The 17,132-nt window shown below is 31.7% G+C and overlaps 1 protein-coding gene across 3 annotated transcripts; it reads right to left on the bottom strand.

The window, feature by feature from the left end:
* Positions 1–691: 691 nt before the first annotated feature.
* LOC108345991 (uncharacterized) lies at positions 692–10,274 on the bottom strand. Of its 3 annotated transcripts, none has more exons than XM_017584893.2 (10): positions 9,968–10,274; positions 9,070–9,288; positions 8,669–8,903; positions 8,122–8,294; positions 4,073–4,215; positions 3,759–3,936; positions 3,107–3,686; positions 2,863–2,975; positions 1,269–1,512; positions 692–1,043 (listed from the first exon to the last, which is right to left on the bottom strand). In XM_017584893.2, exons 2-10 carry the CDS (start codon positions 9,258–9,260, stop codon positions 816–818), a joined length of 2,085 nt encoding a protein of 694 aa, XP_017440382.1. In that variant the 5' UTR covers positions 9,261–9,288; positions 9,968–10,274; the 3' UTR covers positions 692–815. The 3 variants fall into 3 exon arrangements, with proteins under 3 accessions (XP_017440382.1, XP_017440380.1, XP_017440381.1); XM_017584891.2 differs by lacking the exon at positions 9,968–10,274 and adding an exon at positions 9,374–9,505; XM_017584892.2 differs by lacking the exon at positions 9,968–10,274 and adding an exon at positions 9,374–9,505 and having other exon boundaries at positions 8,122–8,291.
* Between the last annotated feature and the right edge of the window lie 6,858 nt (positions 10,275–17,132).

The raw sequence follows: 17,132 nt of genomic DNA, 5'->3' as shown, positions 1-17,132 counted from the left end.
AACAGTATATTATTCGAACGTTGTTTTGTTTGTTTTAAGCAAACAAGCATCACTTTTAGGAAAGTCGCACATATGACACAATAAACAAATAATGAAGACGAAAGTTTATATTTTGGGAGGACCACAGTTTGTGAATCAGAAGTTTAAACTAAGCTGTCATTTTAATTTTGGCATATCTATAGATAACTTTGAGGTGAGAATTTTCCCGTAATGTATATATCATTATGCTATCAACAAATCAGTATTAAAATCATAACGATTTCAAATACTGGAAAATATATATATCTTAAAAGAATATTTAGATGTTACAAATTATTCATGTTTGCAAGTAGAATGAAATCTGTCAAAATCTTTGGATGCACACTACACTCTATAGATATCTCCTCCGAATATAGTTTTATTCCGTGACATCACCAACTTATTTAATAGACACTATACAACCCAATATCTTGAACCTAAATTACTTAGTCATACGTCAGCTAATATTGCTATTTGAATTATTTAATTATGCATTTCTCAGCAACTAAAAAATCTATGCATTTACAGATTTAAATTTTATTTGTTGACAGATACCATACATACATACATACATACATACATATATATATATATATATATATATATATATGTGTGTGTGTGTGTGTTTTTTTTTTATGTTTGTGTTTTTTCATGATTGGATGTTATGCAAGAGTTTTACGTAGGAAAGTGTAATTGCATTTTCTAATTAATTAATTTGCTTCCACACATCTCTATATACAAGAGAAAAGCAATATTAAACAAAAACATATACACAGAACATTTAACCATGCAACAATCTATTTTTTCTTCTTTTCCTCTTTATCTCTTTCAATTGTAACAGGAGCTGCTGGTACGCTGAACCACCATTCCTTTAATCTCCTCGTCAATCTCTCGGTGCTAGTTTTCCTCAGAGGCGAATATCTTGTGAATATCTCCAAGAAGAGTAGCAAAACTATGTATTTATAGGGCATGAAAGCCAAAATCAAGGCTGCTGATAGAAGGCAAAAGGCCAACTTCTCTGTGGCCTGATAACCATATAAATGGAACCAGGTATCATATATTGGATGAAATACTCAAATAACATTTTAAGAAGTTTTTCACTGTCAACCCATCAGAGATATGACTTTTAAGACAGTTTTTTTATGAAATAAGGACTTATCATAGAGAGAAACTATGGTTGGAATGTGTACACAGTGTGTATTATTCATTAAGAATTGAATATTAGCAAAAGGGAAAGAATGAGACAGCACCTGAGGAAAAATGGACAGCAACAGGCCGCGAAGCTTGAGCAAAATTACGTTGCCGTCCTGGATGAATTGTTCAGCTTGAGAGACAGCATTCTGAACGGCCAAAAGCTGTTCCATTGTATTCATTGGGGGAGGAGCAATTACTTTAACTTCAGGAACTGACCTACCTTGGCTAAACCATCGGGTAATTATCATAAAAACAGCAAATAACATAAGCATCAGTGATGCAGCATAGCCAAGCCAATTCCTGCAATAATCCGATTATCTAAGTTAATGAAACAAGGGAAATCTGTCATCACAACAAGCACCAAAAAGAAAGCTGAAAATGAGAACCGAAGGGCTTATTTTGTTTGAATAAAACAGAGAAAAGTAATTTTTTAAAAATCAAACAAGTTCTGAAGTATTCAGTATTTCTGTGTTTTTCACTCACATAAAATATTTGGTATTTCTTATATGTTTAAATTATCAAAACAATGAAACAGCAAATACAATTGGATTTTCACATGAATCACTAAATATGCCAACTCAGAAGGTGCAAACAAGCGTATCATGCCTCCCTAAAACAAAATCTTTTCCACCCTCCAACTTTAACAACCACAACGGATCTTCGGCTGGCAATGGAACACCACCTAGAATAGGATTTTTCACCTTCTTTTTGTTATAAATAAAGGAAGTTTCGATCATTGTAACGAGTTCTTTTCATATGAAAACATGTACAAAAATACTGACTAGGCAATACATACCAAAGATTATGAACTAGATAAATGGAGTACACCAAATTCGTGTGTAGCACTATGATTGCAATGAAGACAGTTCGGGGGGAAGAGGTAGAGAGGAGGAGGGTGTGTTAGAGCCTGGCATGTTAAATGGAGAGGTGTACTGGTAAGGCAGATAACATTGGTTTCCAGATCAATTTATGAGAAAATCATTGTAAGGGAATATCACAGTTGTTATAAATTAGTTTGAAAATTGCTTAGATATGATTCATATGAATCATGTTAAAATATCAAGAAAACATTTTGTAATACTATTAATGTATCAGAATATTTTTACATGATCTTTTAGCATGGGTTTTCTCAAGGAACCCAAGATTAATATATAATTAGACGCTGGTGCTGTCTTCTATATTACATCAAATTGCATCAGTCCAGATCAACAACAATTTCAAATTATTCAATCTCTATTACGCTTCCCCCCTCTATATTAAAGGCCTACAATTTCAACAAACCAAACATATAACTTCAGAATCTATGAATTCTTACCAAGCTACATACATGCTTATTCAATGTTGATACTTGGTAGGAAAAGTTTTGCTGGTCATAGTTCTACCTAAGCGGAGTCCAAATATGGTGTAAAACAAACCCAAGAAAGAATTCTTGTTCAATGCTTATTGAGTTATTCGTGTTCAATGTTTATTGAGTTATTCTCAACACCATTTATTATTACAATAGTATCCCATAGCAAATCATCCAGAATTTCCCCCTGAAAATAACTTGTCAAATTTCTATAACAATTTCATAAAAAATATATTTTCTATCTCCTGCCTCTTGACAAAAAACAGATCAACAGAATATTACTTGATTTAAAGAAGTTTTACCGGTAAATGATGTAACTGAAAAACAAACAAAACCCTGAAGACTTCCTTAGATCATCCCAATATGCCAAAGCTTGAAGAGACTTCCAAAGTTCATTTATAGGAAAAAGTAACTCCTGAAAGTAGATGAAATTATCAGTATCAGAATAGGATAATACTTAAGCTAGGTTAACTATTCTAAAATTTATCATTCTACAATGTATAACAGTTTGACTAAAGGGTTATAAAGAGCATACTAAAATAGTACCTTCATGACAGCTAAATTAGTGTCAATACCGTCAACTTTAACACCATCAACTGTAGCTTGTGCAGATATAACCTTTTTATGATTGTTCTTAGATTCTTTAATCGCTATTTCCAATTCAGTCATTTCTCCAACAGATATTTCACCCACAGCAATCCTGCTCTCATTTGAGTTGTTTGAACTTGTTCCAAATACAAATCCTAAGTTAGAAACCATGTCCAAGGCTGAGATAGAACGCATTCCACCACCATCCTTGAAATCATTCTCACGATCTGACTCTCTTCTGTTTGCCATATTTGCAAGGGTTTCTAATACCAAGTCTCCACCTGGAAGCTGATCACATAAATTAAACATGAGAAGAGCATCATTCTGTACAGGAATCGGGGAACTAATATCCTGAATAGCTTGTAAACGCAAAATTCCTAAAACAGCCTTCCAAAGCACTTCATCCCGTGCAACCCCTTTAATTCCATATTTGCTTATGAATTTGTGAACATACAGAATCTCTTGGATGATAGCTAACCAATAATCACGACGTGCATGACCTTTAAGTTCTGGAAACTCTAGTATAACAGGTTCTGATCTACAAGAGAAGTACTTTTGAAAGTTAATAACAAGATAAATTTTCAGCAGTTATAATTGTTAAATTACTTACAGGGACGATGAACTATAGAAGACTGCCTTGTCAAAAAGTCGAGTACCCCATGGTCCAGTCAACTCAGGTTTAACAACTTGTTTAAGATCTTCTGACAAGTCGTATCTTTTTGGTTTATCATATGATACAACACGAAGTGCTTCGAAATGAAGTGCATGATCTGTCAGGATTAACCTTCCTGCATCATGCCACAAAGAGAAAAGTTAAGAATAAACAATGTATACTCGTACTTTATCACTAAGTATATATAATAAATTGGTGGGGCATGTGCTTAAGAAACATAGCTAATAAATTTATCCTTTTCCCACACTTACCAGGCCAGGTTGATATTCCTACATGCTCAAGGACTGGTTGTGTTGTGACTGTTCCATCAACCTCGAGAATCTTCTCTTCTCTAGAGAATCTTACAGCAGCCAATAGAGACGACTCAGAACTGCTCTTCATTTTTCTTATAGCTCTGTTAAATAAACATAAAAATTAAATAAGTTATGCAAAAAAAAAAATTGTGCATACCACTGATCGCATACTAAATAATGCAAGAAAACAACAGACTGTTGCATCAGAGACTGACGCAGATAAATACAGAAGCTCCCTCTCTGAAATTACAAAATATAAAATAAAAAATTAAACTGAAAATGTTATTGAATAATTTTGGCGTGTGATTAGAAGCAATGAACCTGAACTTCAGTCCACAAGCCGGAGTCAGAATAACCATCACAATTATGTGCATACACTAGCCTAAATTTTCATTACAAACTTAATAAGGTGTTCAAGTGCTAATAGGGGAGAAAGGCTTTCTCAAATAATAAGCATGACTGTCGTGAGTCTTTAAACAACACCATCACCTTTTACCGATGTTAAAGGATACAGTAAAACTGCACTAACCCTTTTCCTGTTGTTAAGGAACCTAGAAGAGGCTTCTCAGTTTTCAGAGAAAGAAATATAAAGATGGGAAAAAATACTTCAGTAATCTTTATTGAATTATAAACAAAGAAGCTACGGATAAATTCTCCTTCTAAGGATTTTCCCTTTCAACAATAGAGCTAAAGCCCAGTTCTCAAATGATGACCAAACAGAATGCCCACGCTTCTATCCCCTCCTTCTATTTATGCATTGAAGGTAAGACCCGAGAAATTTAGAGATTATAAATAAGAGTGTAGAAAATAAAGAAAGGTACTTTAAATAATAGAAGTTGAAGATTAGAAAAAAATAGAACGTTATGTTTTAAAACCACTTGAGATATTATAGGGCACTACCAGTTGGTTTCTTTTAGTTATAATATAATTTATTTTTAAAAGATAAAAATGATTTATAAAATGAGAAATAGAAATAGAAGAAAGGGAAAGGGGAGCGTAGAGAGATAGCTACGTAAAAACTGAGAGAAAGAAAAAGAGAGCACGGTGAGACACATAGATTCAAGAGGAGAAAATTATTTTTGAGAAGATAGCAAGAATCTGCGATTGATTGATCTTTATCATGAAGTTTTATAATTGACTAAGGTATGGAAAGCTTACCTTTATTTTATTGTATGATGAATTTGGGGATATCTCTGATTTTTGTGGATGTATGGGAAAATCCTCTTTTATTATTGATAATTGTAGTTGCTAATTTTAAATGCTTTGAAGAACAGTGTGATGTGTGTGCTCTAATTGGATGATTCATGATGTTTCCTTTTTCTCTATAAACAAATTTGAAAAGATAAATTTTTAAGAAGACATTTAATCAGATTTATGAACAGATTTACCTTCTAATTATAATAAGAAATAAATTAAGGATTAAAGTTTTTTTATTTCATTGTAATTAAAAGTTGATTAGGAACTAGAATTCTTCTCATGATTATAATTTGACGAGTTAGGATTTTTGGTTTAAACACAATTATAATTATATTAGGAATTACGTTTTTCTTCTGGTTGTAATTAGGAATTAAGCATGGTTAGAATTTCAATTTGTAATCAATTGGATCTAATTAACCCTATCACGATTAGAAATTGAAATTGATTATCAATTGGATTCTAATCATGATAGAGTTAATTAGGATCCAATTGATTACAAATTGAAATTCTAACCATACTTAATTCCTAATTACAATCAGAAGAAAAACCTAATTCCTAATATAATTATAATTGTGATTAAACCGAAAATCCTAACTCGTCAAATTATAATCATGAGAAAAATTCTAGTTCCTAATCAACTTTTAATTACAATAAAATAAAATAAAAACTTTAATCCTTAATTTATTTCTTATTATAATTAGAAAGTAATCATAACCTTAATCTGTTCATAAATCTAATTAAATGTCTTCTTAAAAATCTAATTAAATGTCTTCTTAAAAATTTATCTTTTCAAATTTGTTTAGAGAGAAAAAGGAAACATCATGAATCATCCAATTAGAGCACACACATCACATTGTTCTTCAAAGCATTTAAAATTAGCAATTACAATTATCAATAATAAAATAGGATTAGCTTCCCATACATCCAAAAAAATCTGAGATATCCCCAAATTCATCATACAATAAAACAATAAAATAAAGTTAAGCTTCCCATACTTAGTCAATTATAAAACTTCATGATAAAGATCAATCAATCACAGATTCTTGCTATCTTCTCAAAAATAATTTTCTCCTCTTGGGTCTATGTGTCTCATCGTGCTCTCTTTTTCTTTCTCAGTTTTTCCGTAGCTATCACTATACGCTCCCCTTTCCCTTTCTTCTATTTCTATTTCTCATTTTATAAATCCATTTTTATCTTTTAAAATTAAATTATATTATAACTAAAAGAAACCAACTAGGTGTGCTCCCTATAATATCTCTATAATATCTCAAGTGATTTTAAAACATAACGTTCTATTTTTTTCTAATCTTCAACTTCTATTATTTAAAGTACCTTTCTTTATTTTCTACCCTCTTATTTATAATCTCTAAATTTCTCGGGTCTTACATTTAACCTAATTCCCTGCCTCTACAACTTTAACCAACAACTATTTCTAATTACCAACTACTCTAATCTATCATCTTCCGAGTGCTGTTGGCACAAACATTAAATCTAAGGGTCCATAAATTTCTCCAAAACTACTTCTGAAAAACTGCACTTAATTTTAAGTAAAACTAAAAAAATTTAATGATTTTTTTTCAATATCTATGCTATTAATGTTGATAGGAACCAAGAAATGAGAATGGGAAAGAAATTTCAGATTTTATTAAATAGGATGAAAAGAACAAGAAATAGAAGGAGTACTTGGAAAGCAAAGATGCCTTACTAAAAAAATTGCTGATTTATGTAGTATATTCTTGTGTGATTTGGAAAGTCTTCCCGATTAAGTGCATATAGCTACTAGTAGAGTAGCCAAAGTAGAAGGGGTAATTGCAGAGATGTCAATGTCATGCCTTCGATCATAGCTATACAAAGCCTTACTACTGACCTATATAAGTAAAGAAGAATAGTATTGTCTATATTCTTGTAAGCCAACCCTCCCACGGTTTCATTCTCTTATAAATCCATAGGATAATCATTGCAAAGAATAGACAGAAGGGATTCCACTAAATTGTTTCAGAAAAATTTACTTGAAACATCAACAAGAATAAGTAAAACTGAGCAGTACTATCTATATTCTTGTAAGTCAATCCTCCCACAGTTTCATTCTCTTACAAATTCATAGGATAATCATTGCAGAAAATAGATGGGAGGGATTCCACTGACCACTTCAAAAAGTTAAGAACAATTAGAAGGAACTTAAACAATGCATAACACTTAAACTATAATACTTGAAGTAAAAATTGTGTCTAAATTTTGCCCGAAAATTTCACTTTCACGCGCTAAAAACTAAAATGTCTTCATCCTTATTAGAGCCAGGGTAGCAACTCAGCCAACATTTTTGCGCTTCCCTCCTCCTTAGAAGCAGAAATTAAGCCAAAAAACAATTTAACAAAGCTCTTAAAAAATAAAAGTAGTTTTTTGGTGAACAAAAGCCCAAAAAAAACAGAGCTGCTATAGAAGCTAATTATAGGAGTTTATATTTTAAAGAAATAAAGCCCATATTGCTAGGTCTAACACTACCTAAATAGAATTTTATAAAACTAGGGTAAGAGTTGATAATCGATCTACCCATCTATATATCCAGTCAATTTCCTTTTAAACTATGAATCATGTCTGAAAGAGTATTTGTCAACATTCCTACTGACAAATATGTCCTATGCCCTGCCCCCCAAAAAAATGAAGAAAGGAAATGAGAAAAAAAGAATCAAACATGCCCATACATAAAAAGCAGGAAAAATGGCCAGTATAAATGAAACTTGGAAGTCAAAGGAATACCAGACAAGAAAAAGATACATTATATTTTTAACTTTCAAGGAATAATTTCAAACCTTTCTAAGCCACTGAGGTACTTGTCATAGATGGGGAACTGAAGGCGACCATCAGTTGATGAACTCAGCGCCTCAAAAAGATTTTCACTAATGATGACATCAGCAATGATAGGAATTGAAGGGGCTATTCGACAGAAAGCTTCTAAACCAACTGATACCTCCTCGTCAACCTTCTAGAATGTTTGACACCCGTCAATATTCAGAAAGACCAAATTACTAAAGATAACACAAACTAACCTATGGTATGCATATAAGAGACATATATAGATCAATAAGAGGATACAAACTTATTAATTATATCTATTTGTATGCATATAACAATGGAAACTCACAAACTATCAAGTTCAGAGAAGACCAAAGAAGATATTTTGAGTATAATTTCTGGTCATCCATAGAAATGAACAGAGATAACTAACAAAGAAAGAAATATATTATTCACTTAAGAATTCTAGTTATTCATTTCTTTGATCCATATTCTGCATTTTATTGTATAAGGCCCACCAGTCTTAACAGCAAAAAGGGCATTTGTGTAGTCTGAAAAACATACACTGGTTAAAGGTTGGCTGTCAGCAGCAGGGACTTCCCAAGCCAACATCATGTCGAATGTCAAACGCCGGAATGTTTTATCAAAGAGATGACCAGTCATTTGTGTAGTCAGGAAAAGTGCCTTGAAACAACAATATTCCAATAAATGCCTTGCATATCGTGATGGATGCTTTATAGAATCAGAAGCCTCCTGATTGAAGCTCTCCTGAAGATCAATTGAAGAGGTCTTAAGGATTCTGCATTACAGTTGAATTTCCAATCAACTTGTGTCAAACAAAAAACAGGGAAAGGTCCAATGCTACCAAATACTCATACAAAATCCAACATAACTAAAATTTGAAAAATGATTATGAAGCAACAATTCCCGAGTAAACAAGCTAATTTGTACAGAACCGCACTTACTTTGAGCATCTACGAACAACTAGGTTTGCAACAGGAGAGAGCTCTCGTATAAAATTCCTCCCAGCAGAAGGAGAATGTTCCATCTCTTCCAATTCTTCATCAAAGTAACTTTTCTTGCCAAGCAACCATTTAAATGACCCTTCTTTTACCAAACCTTCAAACATATTTCTGGTTTTGCCGCCTACAGCCATCTGTTTTCGCCTCACGATCTTATCGGGACTGGCAAAAAAGATATCCCATATCAATCGATCTTAAAGTTATTGTCTTTACTGAAACATAAAGGTTACCAATAAAGAAGTCCCACCACATTGAATCCTCAAAACTATGAAACCAAACTACCAAGTACCAACCCAAAATCGCTCAACCTATCCAACCCCATCTGCATGATTTAAAGATATTTCAGTTGGAACAAAGTGGTCACACTTTCACACTACAAACAATTCTTACAACGGAGAACAAAATTCTAATAAACACTTCAAGAAAAATAAAATGAACTAGACTTCTTCCATTAAAAAAACTTAATTCGTCTCATCTTCATCTTTTCGAGAAGTCGGATGAGAACGTTGCCACAGAATTGAAGTCCATAAGTTAATCTGTGAAGCATTTCAAAGGTACTGTAATTTCTAAAAGATCAAGGTATCACTAACTAACAGAATCAAAAATGCAAATTGAGGATAAATAAACCACGAGGGGTGCATCACAAAAAGAGTGTTTAACTATTTCAATTTTGAGAGAAAACAAACACGCACAATTTTGATTTCACTTGAACAATCTCATATATTATCATCGCCCTCCTAAATTCATACAAACAAATGAATAAGACAGACATTCAATCAGACCGACATTGAATCAGAGGTGACCCCAACAAGCTGCACCGAACAAAACCCAAGTGACCTACCTCTAACCGCATAAAAATCTCAACTTTGGCATATGGGCTAGCTTGAAATCGACACATTTTTTACGATCTCAGATAGCGAAGGAATTGAGAACCACCTCATTGCCACAAAACAATCGAAAAAGTGGAAAACTTGGATCATTAGAAAGAAAAGAATCTGAAGTTGGATTGATTGAGGCTGACGAAAGAAAGAATGTTCAGTGATGGATAAGCAGAGAGGGAGAGAGAGAGAGAGAGAGAGAGAGAGAGAGAGAGAGAGAGAAAGGTTTTATCTTTCTGAGAGAAGTATTGGAGCCCGTACCCTGTGTGCAAGGACATAATCAGCAGGAGCCAGATGCAGGAAAAGAAAAATTTAGATATTATTTCAATTTATGATAATTTAAATATTAACATTTTTCATATAATTATAACTTATTATGTAGGGTATTTTATTTTATTAATATTTTCACTAATTAATTTAAAAATCATATTAAATAAATTAAGATTAAATGGTAATAACTCTTTTTACATAATTATGATTCAGCTTTATAATTCTGTTTGAGTTTAATTTCTCTATTTTCAAACTAATATATTATAAATAAAGGATGACGAGAAGTAGTCAAGTAACCAATACATTATTTTTAAATCATTAAAGTTTTTAAGCTTTAATTACAAATTACTTATAAAAATTACAAAATTTTTAAACTTGAATTATAGATTGCACATAAAATATTAGTCTGAATTACATAAAAAAAATTGTAAATTCAAACACATCTTTTTAAGTGATAAAGATTACATAAGTTATGGTGATCTTATTCAGGTGAGAATGAGGCAAATATCAACTTTTTTTTTCTGCATGAATTTCGTTTGAGTGGTTCCATGTGATAAACTTGATTTGATTATAAGTTGATAAATATTTTGTGTGATTAATGATAAATCATAAATCATTAATTATACATTGTGAATATGAATAATGTAAGAGTACTTAATGTGTAAGGTTATCATATTAAATATGTAAATAGTTATAAAAGAGATACCTTCATGTAAATATTAAGTTATAAGATTAATCAAGACATTTAACTCTAATGAATAACATAAGCATTAAATTATATCACTATAAAAATCATTAAATAATAATTAATTTAAAAAATGACTAATTTAAATATTAATTAAAATAATGATTATTAATCTTTAAAATAGTCTTTATTATAAATAAAAATTATAATTAATTATGAATTAGATTTTAAATTAGTCGCTATTAATTTTTTGGTTTAATAGCCAACTTTGTCCCTAGTTTGGTTGGCAAATCTTAATTTAGTCCCTCTTTAGAAAAGTGTTTGAAATTGGTCCTTACTTTTACATTTTTCAGTCAAAATAGTCCCTTCCGTTAAATATAATCAAACGGAGTTAATGGGTTAATGATGTGGCACTACTTCTTGATTACGTGTCAAAAAATGTGCTTACGTGTTGGTTAATAAGAGAAAAAATGATTTTATTCAGAAATTGGGTTTTTTAATTGAGCAGCAATCTTCTCCCCCACTCGCGGCGTCACACCTCTTTTCTACCGGCCAAGAGCATCACCGCCGATGCCACCTACGCTAGACGCAACAGCTCGAAACCTTCGTCCCTGCTTTTCGCGCGCGAGAGGAGTCTCGTCTATTCCTGCGACGCCAACGGCATGAACCAGGATCGACACCGTCGCGATTCTCCGCCTCGATCCGCTGCATCTCCTTCGGCTGGCTGAGACCCGCGCCGGTTGCAGCAGCCAACCACTCACGCTGACGCCGCCACCAAGAGCACCACCATACTACTCGTCGGGCTGTCGCCGACGACGTCGCGGTTCAGAATGAAGAAGGAACCAATCTTCTGGGCGAGGGAACTCGTCGCAACAACCTCAGCACCAATGACACGAATGAACGCAGCAGTCATCTAATAAGGATCGGTCTCTGATATCGTTGGACAGCGGATTTCTTCACTAAAGGGTGCAGATTAGGGTTTTGCGTACCAAAACGAAATTGGAGAAATGGGGAATGAGTTCCTGCATTAAAATTTGATGAAGATGATGGGAGTAGATTCTGCCTCATTTTTTATTGGATTAAGAAAATGAAGCAGATTGAATTTGATTTTTGGGGAGTGTAATGTTTATTGGCTAGTCTTCTCCACTTAATGTTTTTCTTCTCTGGATATTGCTTTGCTTTCTGAGTTCAGGTTAAAGAGATGTTGGTGAATGAAGGTACGTAAAGATGAAGAGTGTGATGGTTGGTGGCAGCGTAAGAAGGGGTATGAAAATGATGATGGTTCTGTGTTGACATGGGTGGCATAGAGGGGAGAAGAGGATGAAGATAGATTGGGGTTTTCACGAGCAATTGATTAAGTCATTTGACGCTTTAGCACCCTACTATCTTATCGTGTGATTAGTTCTTCTCATCGCATTCTTTTTCCTTTTACGCCTTCAATTTCTGTGTCTATATCCTGTTGGCGCTTCTTCAAGGTCCTGCAACTTTCACAAATTGAATTGTGCCGAAGTTTGGTGCCAAAGTCTCGTGGCCATATCTTTAATTGGCGCCAAGCTCACGGTGTAATATTTTCTGCCTTCAAATCAACTTCTCAATGAAGGCGGATTTCGTGACCAATGATATGCTTGCACTCACACACGATGCTTTTGATGCCAACAATAATGTAAGCTTGTCGATTTTTGCTTGCACCTATAGTTATTGTATTATTGTAGGTTTTCGCTTTTTATATGAAGTATTGCTTAAACCCTTGCTTACACTTGTTTTGTGGTTTTGATAATCTCAAGTTATCTTAAAATTTAATTTCGTTTATGTTGTTTAATGATTCACATGTTTGCCTAAGATAGAATCGTGTATAGCAACTGGTTGGTTTCTTACGATATTTCTTTCACCAGAACACTCAGTATTTCTTAATGAACAGGATGATGTAGCTATTGAAGGGGAAAGATGTGGAATATGTATGAATGTAGTTATTGACAGGGGAGTTCTGGATTGCTGTCAGCACTGGTATGTGAAGGTACGTAAAGATGAAGAGTGTGATGGTTGGTGGCAGCGTAAGAAGGGGTATGAAAATGATGATGGTTCTGTGTTGAGATGGGTGGCGTATAGGGGAGAAGAGGATGAAGATAGATTGGGGTTATGGGCCGAGTATGAAAACCCAATTTCTGAATAAAATTCTTTCTTCTCTAATTAACCAACACGTAAGCACACACATAAATATATTTTCACACGTAATCAATAAGTAGTGCCACATCATTAACCCATTAACTTTGTTTGGTTATACTTAACGGAAGTGACTATTTTGACTCAAATTTAAAAGTAAAGACCAATTTCAAACACTTTTCTAAAGAGAGACTAAATTGAGATTTGTAAACAAAACTAGGGACAAAGTTGGCTATTAAATAATAATTAATTTAAAAAATGACTAATTTAAATATTAATTTATAAATTAATGATTATTAATCTTTAAAATAGTAATAAATAAAAATTATAATTAATTATCAATTAGATTTTAAATTAATCGCTATTAATTTTTTTTTAAACTTAATTACTGATTAAGAATTTTTTTTTATATATTATTCAAATAATATAACTTTACTTAATATGTTTTAAAAATTATTCAACACTCACTATAAATAAATCAAATAATTGAATAATGTGATATTGTTTATCCTTATCATTATGGTTATAACAAACTCACTTTTTATACTTTCTATGAGTAACTAATACCGTAACCACATTATTATGTTTTATTTTCATATTAAAAATGCACTCCACTATGTTTTTTTATCATTTAAATATTTTATATACGTGATAGCACAACTTTTTTAGGTATTAAATTAGAGTAAAAGTTATAAATCCCCAATTTTTAGATTTCTTAAAGATATAATAAAAGAGTAACAAGAAAAAGGTACTTAGAAAAAGAAAATAAGATTAAAAAAATTAAAGTAGATCTCATCCAATAAACAAATAATAAAAAATGACCAGAAAAAGAAAAAGTGAAAGTGACAAAAGAAAGATTGATAACTTATAACATTAAAATAGATTGAAAATAATTAAATAAATGGAAAAAGAAGGTGAGAATAGAACTGCATATGAAGTAGTTAAAAATTAGGTTTTATAGTTATCTACCACCTCACCTTAATGAGTTAGGTATACCTTTATCTCATTAAGTTCTAAACTTAGGTAATGAAAAAATAAAATAAAGTTTTGATAGAATTTGAAGGAATCATTTGGTATTGGAAATTTTTTTATTTATAAAGTATAAAATATCACCAATTTGTTTTTTTTTCAAACTTTGATAAAAAAAACATAGGATAATATGTTTTCTAAATATATGAAATACATTTTGAAATTTAAAAATTGATTTTACATTTCGGAAAATATATTATGGAAGTGTTACGATGTAGGAAGAAAAACGATAAGGTGTAGGAAGTAATTCCTATTGTATGGGCTTTAACTTGGTACATTGGGCTTTGACCAACTCTAGTTTGAGTCTTGCTCCCTGCACCACCACATAGCTTCTTCCTGCACCTCTTCAATTTATTTATTTTTTCAAAAATATCCTTAAGTTAATTTTTTTTACTTTTACCCTTAAATTTTTATACTTTTAATTAAAAAACATAATTTTGATACCTTGTACAAGGTGAGGATAAGGAATTAAGGTTTTTAATTAAAAACATAAAAAGTTAAGTGTAAAAGTAAAAAAAAGATTAACCTAAAGATGTTTTTGGGAAAAAAATAAATTTGGGAGGTGCAAAAAGAAGGATATGGTGGTGGAGGGAGCATCCCTCCTCTAGTTCATATTCTGTTGATTGGGTTTTTCTTCCCGCACTGTAATATTCTATTTTCTCATCCTTATAATATAAAAAAAATGGACAACATATATCTGTCATAATATTTGATAATTAATTTAAAAATCATATTTTAAAATAAATAATGTAGAACATTTCTAGATTATAATTCAACACTATTCAAAATAATTATACTTTTCTATTACGTGATTCATAACTATATCGATGATTATGTAATATTATGTGACTTGTTCAATTGAAATATATTTCAAATATATTATAATAATGATAAATTAGTCTCTTTTTTTTTTATATTATAAGGTTGAAAGAAGAAAATAGAAAAATGGAGTAAGAAATAGTTCGGTTTGTCATGTATCACTATGGGCTTCTCGTTTTGGGCCTTTTTGCTATGGTGTTAACATTGTTGAAAATTCCGTTCCCCAAATTTTTTGTATAAAACATGTTTCTTCATGCATTTCCACAAAATATAAGAAATTTCGTTTTTCTCCTTTTTTTCTTAATTGTATAATTAGAAAGTAATTTACAAAAGTTAAAATTCAGCGTAAAAATGATTTTGAGAATTTTCAATTCAGAAATTAAAAATAACTTTTAAATTATACAATTTGAAAGTCAAAAATGATTTTCGAATCATATAATATGGAAGTAATTTTTTTTTATCTTTAAAAAAACCTTCAAATTACAAAATCGAAAGTAAAAAAGTCTTTAAAATTATGTAATTTGAAAGCTAAATAATTTCAAAAGTATGTAATTTGGAAACTATTTTTTTTTTACCTATCTTCTCAAAGTCCTTCTTCATTTTCAGATTAAGAAATCCTAGTAAAAATGACTTTCAAATTTTATAATCTAGAAAAGGCAAAAACAAATTATTTATTTATTTATTTTTACATCAAGAGAAAATTCATGGAGGTGGAGGAATAAGCTGCCAAAATCAAATCATAATCTTTGACAACAGTTCCTTTCATCACAAAAACTTTCGTACAAGTGCCATTAAAAAGATTTAAACTTCTGACTTCAATAAGCATTATTCACTTACTATTGTACCCAATGATATTTAGAATTTTTTATTTTTCAATTTCTTTAAAAGGGTGCAGTAAATTATAAATAACAAAAAATGTTGAATGGCGATGTTTTATTGAACCGAAAAAAAATAAAAAAAGAATGAGTAATTGATGAGTTGGTAATTGGAATTGAAGAACATGTTATAACTTATTGTCTTGGCTGTATATGTGACTAGGAATAATGAATTATGTGAATAGCAGTTACAGAAAGTGTAGGTGCAAAAACCTCTGTGGAAACGGAGGCTGATGTGAAGTGAATAATTAGCAGGAACTGAATGGCAGATTAGAAATTCAGTATCCCTGAGCAGTGTTGTGAAGAGACAGCAGTCTTGATTTTGGTCCAAAGCCTATCTTGCCAAGTCAACACCACTTGACTTTAACAGAGGGAGATGAACATGTTGGTTTTAAGAAGATAACAACAAAGTTGTGGTGAGAGTGTTTGTTGCAATTCTAGAGTCATCAACTTTGTTTTCAATGTTAAATCAAGACCATACAAACAGATACTGATGCTTTTGCTTCCATTTTTGCATAATTGGTGGGGTTATGGTATACCTCACCAGCTAGCAACTTCCACTTTCACTTCACAACCTTGCTAGTGACTTCTGAGCCCACTGTACTTCTCCTTGGATCCTTGAACTTGCCCAACTTTTTTTGGTATAACACTCGTTTAATCTCTCTATATAAGAAACAATTTTGTTCTAGCCAGATAAGGTAAAATCATGGTAAACAGTGACACAAACATATATTTCTATATTAAAAAATAAATTTTAAACCTAATTCAATTTTATAAAATTAATTTTTAAACTAAAATTTCCGTTTATTTATATATTAACTTTATTTTTGATATAATATATAATAGATGGTTGATTTTCTTTTTATGCATGAATACATCAACATATAATTGACGGTTGATTCTTTCTTCATGCATGAATACAGTAATGAGAAAGTTAATTTGATTATTAATTAGTGTTCTCCTCCCCAACTACTACCTCCAAACATGTGTCCCCAGATCTCAATCCATATAGGGAATATATGATATACCCATCTTTGAAGCATCAAGTTAACTTTAAGACCCTTTAAGTCCATATTCCTCCTCCTTATTCATGCATGGTAGCTCTAAGAGACAAGGAAACAGCATGGTCAAAAGTGGGTCAAATAAGGAGATTGAGTTGGAGTGAAGAAGCAAAAGTGGCTTTAAAAGGTTCAGAAGCTCTTATCATTTTCCTGAAGTTGGAGAACCCACATTGCCCATCCTCTTTTCAGCATGCTCTGGCCCATTCAAGCTGTCCTCTTCTTCTTCCAA

The sequence above is a fragment of the Vigna angularis genome, chromosome 8, assembly GCF_016808095.1.
Source record: "Vigna angularis cultivar LongXiaoDou No.4 chromosome 8, ASM1680809v1, whole genome shotgun sequence".
NCBI lineage: Eukaryota > Viridiplantae > Streptophyta > Magnoliopsida > Fabales > Fabaceae > Vigna > Vigna angularis.
The sequence above is the reverse complement of the archived record's forward strand: the minus strand, read 5'-3'. Positions and strand labels throughout refer to the sequence as shown.

Bases quoted from the DNA above. Each gene is read 5' to 3' on its own strand.
- LOC108345991 (XM_017584891.2), bottom strand. The intron at 4,216-8,121 runs GTTTGAAATTAT...TTTATTTAACAG, and splicing joins TACCTCAGTGGCTTAGAAAG to AGCTATAAGAAAAATGAAGA. The intron at 1,044-1,268 runs GTGCTGTCTCAT...TATGGTTATCAG, and splicing joins TGCTGTCCATTTTTCCTCAG to GCCACAGAGAAGTTGGCCTT.